At 62.0% G+C, this 8,673-nt stretch overlaps 1 protein-coding gene across 1 annotated transcript; it reads left to right on the top strand.

The window, feature by feature from the left end:
* Positions 1 to 326: 326 nt before the first annotated feature.
* On the top strand, positions 327 to 6,059 carry IRX1 (iroquois homeobox 1). The gene is made up of 4 exons (XM_081518003.1): positions 327 to 845; positions 3,664 to 4,684; positions 5,270 to 5,342; positions 5,623 to 6,059. The coding sequence occupies exons 1-4, from the start codon at positions 567 to 569 to the stop codon at positions 5,678 to 5,680; spliced, it is 1,431 nt and encodes a 476-aa protein (XP_081374129.1). The 5' UTR covers positions 327 to 566; the 3' UTR covers positions 5,681 to 6,059.
* The last annotated feature ends 2,614 nt before the right edge of the window (positions 6,060 to 8,673 follow it).

Here is an 8,673-nt window from a genome sequence, read left to right as displayed (position 1 = left end):
TGTTTTGTGAGCAAGCAAAACCGCCCGGGCTGCGAAACGGCAGACCCCCGTATCCGCCAGCTGTAAACCCGCGTCGACAGGTTGTCAGACAGCCGGGCGGGCCGGCCGGGACGCGGCCTGCGGGCCCGCCCCGGCCGCCCGGGCGCTCGGCGGGCGGAGGTGGCCCGGCCAGCGCGGGGCACCACGTGCTCGGCGGGAGGGGCGGGAGCGGCCGGCGAGGGCGGGCTGCGGGGAGGGGGCGGGCGGGGAGCCGGGGGCGGGGCCAGCGCTCAAGGGGATGCCAATCAAAGCATCAACTTCAAATTGTGTCTGAAAGCCGCGCCGCCGAGCGGAGGGCGGCCGCCGCAGTCGGCGCGCGATCGCGGAGCCGGGCGCAGCCGGGAGCCGGGCGCCAGCGAGCACCGGGCCGAGGAGCAGCCACCGGCCCCCGCCTCCGGGCCGGCCCGAGCGCGCCCGGCCGGCGGCCCGCTGCCCACCCCCTCCCCCGACCCCGGCCTCCCCCAGCCCCGCGCCTACCTCCCCCGCCCCTTTGATACTTGCCCGCCGCCGCCGCAGACTCCGCGGACATGTCCTTTCCGCAGCTGGGCTACCCGCAGTACCTGAGCGCCGCGGGGCCCGGCGCCTACGGCGGAGAGCGCCCGGGGGTGCTGGCTGCGGCCGCCGCCGCCGCCGCGGCCGCCGCCTCGTCGGGCCGGCCGGGGACGGCGGAGCTGGGCGCGGGAGCGGGGACGGCCGCGGTCACCTCGGTGCTGGGCATGTACGCGGCGGCCAGCCCCTACGCGGGTGCGCCCAACTACAGCGCCTTCCTGCCCTACGCCGCCGACCTCAGCCTCTTCTCGCAGATGGTGAGTGCGCCCGGCCCGCTCTCACGCGCTGCCCTCCGGCGGCGCGATCCGGGCGCCCGGGCCGAGGGGGCGGGGGCCCGGCCGGGGAGACCGAGCGGCCCATTCCGGCGGGGCAGAGGCGGCGGGGCCCGCGGGAGCGAGGAGAGGCCGGCCCGGTAACGGCCCTGCCCATGGGCCTGGGGGAGCCGGGAGGTTGGGAGGCCTGGGCCGCGCGGGGGGTCCGGGTGGGAGTCCGGAGGCCCAGGGAGCAGGCCCGGGGCCCGCGGCCCGCGCTGAAGGTCGGTGCAAACTCGTGCCCGACGCCCCCGATTCGGTGGCGGCGGCGAGGCAGGCGGGCGGGGTTGAGCGGGGCGGCTTGGCCGCGTTTACCCGGCCGCCCCGGGCCGCGGGCCCCGTTGGCGCGATCTTTTCAGCTTTTGGGCCGGGCCGCAAGACTCGATTTTCTCCCCCTTGGGCTGAACTCGTGAGGTTGTATCCAGTGCACCCGAGGGAACCCTTTAAAGCGAAATAGAGTCGGTCAGAATAAGGCTAACAATGGAGATCGGACGGGCCGAGTCTCCAAGGCCTGAGTGCAAATTTGAAATAAAAAAAAAAAGGCGAAATAATTGTTGGCGTCTGAAACGGTGTTTGCTTTGACTTTCGTTAAGTTGTCAAAGTTTTCATTTCATTTGCACCGAACAGAAAAGCACTTTTCTTCTTGCGTTATGTAAGAGGATTAAAAAGAACAGTGTCCCTGGGCTTAAAATAAATGCTGTCCTCTTAGTCTCCTGTCCCAGTGGGTGTCAGATGTGGGGGGTGGGGTGGGGAGTGTGCTGCTGATTGAATGCTCCGCAGGGCCGTTGGTCTAAGGGATCCATTTCTCCAGCGTCTGCCTGCGAAGTCTAGTTTAAACTTCGGACTGCTCGGGACTGCACGCCGGGCGCAGGGGTCGGGGAGGCAGCCCCCTCCTGCGCTGCTGCCCGCGAGGTCACGCAATTTGCAGGCACCCCCCCTCCCCCCCGCAGGTCTCCCCACTCTGCGAAGAAGAGACAGAAAATAAACACCCGGCAACTGTACAGGAGCAAGGCGGCCGGCTTGTTTTGCTGGAACTTTTCTTGTAGTTTTGAAAAGAAAGCCTATTTCTCTGAAAGCGACCCCAGCTGCCGTTTAGCTCGGTTGCTCTGGAAAAAGATCAGCTCCCATTTTGTTCTGGCGGCGGGGATGTCGGGGAAGCGATGAGAGATTTACAAGGTATCCTTTCAAAGAGAATTCCCAGCAGAGAGGAGGCCGAAATGTCTTCCTTACAATTACAACCAAAATAATTAGAAACGTGCAAAGTGCGTTTTGCAAAGATTAGGCAGAAAACGAAATCTGGCCAGAGGAACCTTTTCTGTGTGGCTTCTACCACCGAACTAAATAGTCCAAGAAATCTGCTTTTTGCAACTTTCTCAGAGTCGGAGGTTCCCCTCTGCTAACACAAGTCGACAGTTTTTACATGGAGAATATATATATATAAACAGAAAATTAGAATGCAGTGAAGTTCCATCTGGGAAACTTGCCTGTGTTTGTGCAGGAGGGTGCGGGCTCTGCGGTGAGGACCCGCTCCCATTGTGTTGTTGTTGAAAACAGAGATGCTTATTATTTTTTTTAAAACGGCAAATTATATAGAAATCCACCCCCCCACCCCCAAAGGTATGTGTGAGTGTGTGTGTGTGTTTCCTCCTGGACTCCTGTCCCTTCTTGGAAAGAACGCCTAAATCCAAACTCAAATTCTAGGCCTAGGTTTTCCAAGCCCTTATGGTTGGGGATTTGGAAGTCAAAAGATAAAATTGTGAGTGAATGTCTGTCTGGGCAATTTATGGTAATAATGAGGCCTAATGAGGTTGTTAGAAAGATAAAATGTTATTTACCAAAAAACCTGATGGGATAATTTGACTTGCTGTGTTTTACTACCGATGATAAAAAGAATATTGATTGCAAATAAATCACCGCCTCTAAATGCCTGCAAACAGTTTGTGCTTGCTAGCTCCTGATCAAAGTCAAACTTGAGAGATAAAGTCCCTGAGAAGCGGCCGCGGAAGCGGTTCTGCTTCGCGCAGCCGGCGCTTGGGGCCTCGCGTTAATGTTTTACCGGATAAGCCCTCTTTTTGTATTTTAAAAAAACAAACGGTGTTTTTGTTATTGTTGTCTATCACGGCTAGGATTAAAATTTTAAATTGCCTGTCACCCACTATAGACCTTTAAGTGCTGGTGAGCCATTCTATGCAGATTTAACTTGGGAGCTAAAAGGAGTGTGCTTTCATTTTAAATTGCTGGCGGATTTGGATTCTCTGAAAACTCGGGACCGTTTATTTTGTTTGACCCCCTCAGGGTCGAAGGGGGGGGGCTGGGCTCTTGGTTCTCCGAGTTTGGAGAAACTGTTTTATCAGCCCAGTTAAAAGGTTTTCCCCTCGAGCGAGTGTGAGATAAACTTGGAAATCCGGGCTTCTAGACTGGTTGTGGGAGGTGAGGGTGGGGGCAGCAAGGGCGGCCTAGGGAAATTCTAGGGGCCCCCGGCGCCCGCTGCGGTCTTCGGAGCACATTGCGAGGATTCTGGAACTTTTCTTGAGTGACAAAAAACAAAAATGTCTCGGTGATTGGCGGAAGCGCCTCTTCTGGGGGCGGCTTGTGATCCGACCCCCTCTTCCAACCCGGGTGGTGCATTAGGGTAGGCTTCCTGGTCCAGAGCAGGCTGGAGTGTCTGCCCCCGACTCGCCCAGTTTCGGGGACTCACCTCTCTCTGTCTCTCTCTCTCTCTGCCGCTTTCCCTCTCCTCCCTCGCTGGGCCTTGTGGCTGCAGGGTTCACAGTATGAGCTCAAGGACAACCCCGGGGTGCACCCCGCCACCTTCGCGGCCCACACGGCGCCGGCCTATTACCCCTACGGGCAGTTCCAGTACGGGGACCCCGGGCGGCCCAAGAACGCCACGCGGGAGAGCACCAGCACGCTCAAGGCCTGGCTCAACGAGCACCGCAAGAACCCCTACCCCACCAAGGGCGAGAAGATCATGTTGGCCATCATCACCAAGATGACCCTCACGCAGGTCTCCACCTGGTTCGCCAACGCGCGCCGGCGCCTCAAGAAGGAGAACAAGGTGACGTGGGGCGCGCGCAGCAAGGACCAGGAGGACGGCGCTCTCTTCGGAAGCGACACCGAGGGGGACCCGGAGAAGGCCGAGGACGACGAAGAGATCGACCTGGAGAGCATCGACATCGACGAGCACGACGGCGACCAGAGCAACGAGGACGAGGAGGACAAAGCCGAGGCGCCGCGCGCGCCCGACGCGCCCGCGGCCCTCGCGCAGGACCAGGGCTCGCCGCTGGCGGCCGCCGACGCACTCAAGCCCCCAGACTCGCCCCTGGGCCTGGTCAAGGAGCTCCCGGAGCCCGGCAGCACGCGCCTGCTGAGCCCCGGCTCTGCAGCGGCGGGCGGCCTGCAGGGCGCGCCGAACAGCAAGCCCAAGATCTGGTCGCTGGCCGAGACGGCCACCAGCCCCGACGGTGCGCCCAAGGCCTCGCCGCCGCCGCCTTCCGGCCACCCCGGCAGCGCGCACGGGCCCCCAGCGAGCGCGCCGCTGCAGCACCCCGCCTTCCTGCCCAGCCACGGACTGTACACCTGCCACATCGGCAAGTTCTCCAACTGGACCAACGGCGCGTTCCTCGCGCAGGGCTCACTGCTCAACGTGCGCTCCTTCCTGGGCGTGGGCGCGCCGCACGGTCCGCACCTGTCCGCGCCGCCCCCGCCGCAGCCACCCCTCCCCGTGGCCGCGGGGGTGCTTCAGGGCGACAAGGCCTCGGCCCGCAGCAGCCCCTCGCTCTCAGGTATGGCCCCCAGGGGCGTCTGCCCCGCCCCAGGCCAGCAATCTGGGAGCCGGGGGAGCCAGTGGGTGGAGGGGAGCACTAGCCGGGGTGGGGGCTGGGGCGAGGGGAAGCCCTGGCCCAGGGGTGGGGTGGCGGAGGGGATCGGTGGCTCGGGGTGGGGGGGGCGTGGAGGGGATCAGGGGCCTGGGGGGGATGGAGGAGATCAATGGCCCGATGGTGGGGGTAGAGGGGAGCAGTGGTAGGGGGGATGTGTATAGGGGAGCACTAGCCCGGGGAGGATGGCGTGGGAGGGGATCACTGGCCAGGAGGGGGGTTGGATTGGGGCACTGACTGCCCGGGAGGGTGAGACCCGGTGGCTACCGGGCCGGGGTTGAGCCACGATTCCTGCCTGAAGTAGAGGAGCGAGCCCGAGACCGAGGCTCTCGGCTGAGAGCCATGCTCACCCGCTGGCCTGCCTTGGGGGGTCGGGGTGTTCCTGGAGGCACTTTCCAGGGACGGGGTGGGGGGAGGCCCAGCGCTCCTCCGCGGCACCCCCTCCCCCGCCCCCCGCCTCGGTCCTAAGCTCTGTCTCCCCCTCCCTCCCAGAGAGAGACCTCCTCCCCAGACCGGACTCGCCGGCGCAGCAGTTGAAGTCGCCCTTCCAGCCTGTGCGCGACCAGTGAGTGCTCGTTGGCCCTTACAGCCGGGCGGGGGGCGAGGGGTTGGGGGGCGGGGGCGGGGTCGTACAGCCCGAGTAGACCGCGCTGGTCCACCAGCCCCGCGGCGCCTGGCCGGCTGGCGGAGTCCACCCGGCTTTCTCCCGAGCCGGGAGTCGCGCCAGGCTGGCGACCCCGAGCCCCTTCGCCGGGCACTCGGCGGGCAGAGTCCCCCCGCCGGGTCCCAACTTCCGTCCACTGACAGCGCTGTGTTCTTGTCTCGCTGTTTCCCGCCCCTCGCAGCTCGCTGGCCACGCAGGAAGGGACGCCGCGGATTCTAGCAGCGCTCCCGTCGGCCTGATCCAGGGTCGTCTCTGACTTTACCCGGGGGGGAGGGGGGAGATCTTCGGGAGGGAGGGGATGAGGGAGGAATTAAGACAAACATTTAAGACTGGTGCAAAGGACAGATCTGGCCACGAAGTCGAGGACTCTCCCATCCATCGCTTTCTGCAGAAAGGGGCTCTTCCGACCCGAGCTCTCCTCACCCAGGCAGCCCGGCCGGCCTGTGCCCGCGGCTCCGGGGCCGTCCGCGTGCTCCGCGTGACTCTCGATTCGGTAAATGCCCCCACCACGTGCTCGTGTCTTTTTTCCCCCCCTTCCTGTAAATAGAGTGATTTCAGATTGTAAATAGCGCGTCAGCGAACTTGTCTAAATCATATATTTTTGTCTAATAAACTAAACGAAATGATGGTCCCTGCTCCTGCTGCTGTGTGTGGCTGGGCGTCGCAGCGGGAGGAGTCCTCAACCCTGGAATCCGAAATCCTGGCGGGGGCCTCTACTGCCCCTGGCTGGGAAGGGGGCTCCTGGGGAGTTTCCGTACCGCCCCCCCCACCAAGGTCGGTGTTTCTCAGCCTTTCCGCTGTTGTTTAATTTGTTAATGTTGTCACCAGGGGAGTTTCTGGTTGGCAGTTCAGTTCCTTGCAACTATTACAGATTTATCTGGGCATGCCTTTCTCAGGACATAAATGAGTTCGATTTTAGACAGTTTATAAAACGATTTTTTTTTTTAAGTGGGAAATGATGGGGCGGGGGAATGAAAAGAATTTTCAATCCTGTCCCCAGAGCAGGACTTCGTATTTGAAATCAATTTATAACCAGTTGTCTGAGCGGTTCACTGTGGCGTCGGGGCGTTTCGTGGGTAGAATCAGGACATAATGGAGTATGAAATTTTGCTTTCAGTGTATTTTTTAGTTATTTGGCTAAATCACACTTGGATAAATTAGAAGTTTCTTCTTCTTTTTTTTTTTAAACGTTCCTGCTGGCCGGCCAGGGATGCAGCTAAGTGGTTCTTTGGGCTACAGCAAGGGGGCTGCTATAATGTGGGACTGGGGTGGGACAGTGAGAAAGAGGGGAGCGAGCTTTGGTCTCCCAGGGACGCCCCTTTAAACTCAGGCGCCCTGCCCTGGGCACACCATGGGAGCCGAGGAGCCAGTATCGCTCAGATGGCCGCTGCTTGGGAGGCAGCCGGAGTGATGGCAGGAAACAAAGCGGGTGGAGCTTGGAAGTGCGGGTGAGAGCCGGCCGGGCGCCTGCGGGGACCGCAGCGGTCAGGACTGGGGCGCTCGGGGCAGGGCGCGCAGCATGCGCTTCTAGAGGGTGCAGGACACTCGGCGTTGAATTCGTTAGCGCTGAGAAAGTAAACGTTTATAAAACCGCCCGCGAGGATGGAAGGAGGCCTCAGGGTTAGCCGGCCGCCTGGGGCCGAGGCCGAGTCCCTGGTGCCAGGCAGGAAGTTCCCGACCGCCAGCCCAGCCCCTGTTTTCGCCCTCCGGGACCCGCTGTCCCCGGGCTCCTTTCCGTGCCTGCGGGGACGGAACAGGCGGGGTGTCGCTCCTCTGTGGCGGCGGAAGGGGCGCTGGCACCGTTAACGAATGAGGGGCGCAAACCCCTGGCCCCCGGCCCTGGCGCCCGCGTCCTTCTCCAGCGCGCCCCCCGCTCCAGCCCCCATCAGTCTAAAGGACAAGGCTCCCGCCGCGCCCCCCAGGCTGAAGGCAGAGCGAAGGGGCGAGCGCACGTGCGGGGGTGGGGGGTGCCTGGGGGGGCGTGGGGGTGGCGGGGGCCGGGCCTCGGAGCCGAGGGGCCGCCGCGGTGGAGCCGCGTCCGGTCCCAACCGACGTACTCGAGGCGCCCTCTATGGGTTGCGAGCGGGATGGGGTGCTGATGGAGGTGTCCATCCTGGGGGTCTTCGGCTTTGGGGCTCTGCTGTGGGTGCCAGGCTCGAACGATGGTGGAGGGCTTTCTCTGTGTTCTGAGTGCCACCTGGTTGTTTGAAATTGGGGGAGGGCTGCGGTGCTGGGCTGCTGGGTGGGCTGCTGGCATGGGTTTGGAGGGGGCAGTGGGTTGGTGAGCCAGGAATCCCCGCTGGGCTTCCTGAATCCGCAGAGGAGCTCTGACCTGTGCTCCTTGCTAGGACTTCAGGGGTCATCGGGGGCCCTCGGCTCTCAGTCCAGAGCCCTCGGACAGAGCCTTGGGCCTGCGCCTTGACCTCTGGAAACCAGAGTATCCAATCCTGTGTCTGGGGAGGGGGTGCACCTACCGACCTTGGAGAAGGCGTGCTCTGCCCCTCTGAAGAGGTTTGGAGCACCCAGCCCACAGACAGCTTGCTCTCCAGGTGGGCAAGGCATTTGGGGAGACCCCTTCCGATCGCCTCTGGGAGGCTGCAGATGGGACTCGGGCAGGCCTTGGAATCCTGCTCCTGGCCCAGCTCCACCTTTTTCACCCCTTGCCCCCCACAGTCAAAGAGGCTGGTCCCTGCTGCTGTCTCTGCTTTCAACCCATATTTCCATTCTTTATTTCTCTCCAATACACTTGGGACCCCTGGGCCACACTGTGCTCACCAGGGGCTTCTGAGGCCTCAGAACCCAACCCCATGGCCCAGAAGTCGTGAAGGGTCTGTGCTCCCCTGTGGGGACTGAAGCTCTCAGCAAAGAAATCAGATCGCCAGCCTCAGAGTTATTTTTTCCTCCGGTGAAGAGCTAGACATGAATTTTTAATCGAGCATTGAAAGGCATTTTTGTCCTTTGTGTGCGATTTTTTTACATGTCTCCAGCGCCTGCGGCCACCCAAGGGTGTGCACGCCGAAGGTGTGCGGTGCCCACAGGGAGGCCCTGAAATACCTGGGAGTGGATCTAGAAAGCCCCTTGCCTTTAAAGCCGAAGTGGAAGTGTTTCTGGAACTTTCTGTGTGTGCAGAGGCGCTCTCTCCTGCCCTCCCCCACCCCTCCCCCACCCAGGGCAGTTTCACAAGGTGACAATCGTCCTATCAGGAGACCAAACCTGAGCGTGTAAGGGTGAT

This window comes from Giraffa tippelskirchi, chromosome 8 (genome assembly GCF_054371585.1).
Source record: "Giraffa tippelskirchi isolate mGirTip1 chromosome 8, T2T-mGirTip1v1.2.pri, whole genome shotgun sequence".
Classification (NCBI taxonomy): Eukaryota; Metazoa; Chordata; class Mammalia; order Artiodactyla; family Giraffidae; genus Giraffa; species Giraffa tippelskirchi.
Note: the sequence above shows the minus strand (reverse complement) of the source record. Positions and strands in the feature narration are given on the sequence as shown.

Excerpts from the sequence above, each read along its gene's own strand:
- IRX1 (XM_081518003.1), top strand. The coding sequence starts at position 567 with ATGTCCTTTCCGCAGCTGGGCTACCCGCAGTACCTGAGCGCCGCGGGG. Across the intron at positions 4,685-5,269 it reads CAGCAGCCCCTCGCTCTCAG|AGAGAGACCTCCTCCCCAGA; the intron begins GTATGGCCCCCA and ends CCTCCCTCCCAG. Across the intron at positions 5,343-5,622 it reads TTCCAGCCTGTGCGCGACCA|CTCGCTGGCCACGCAGGAAG; the intron begins GTGAGTGCTCGT and ends CGCCCCTCGCAG.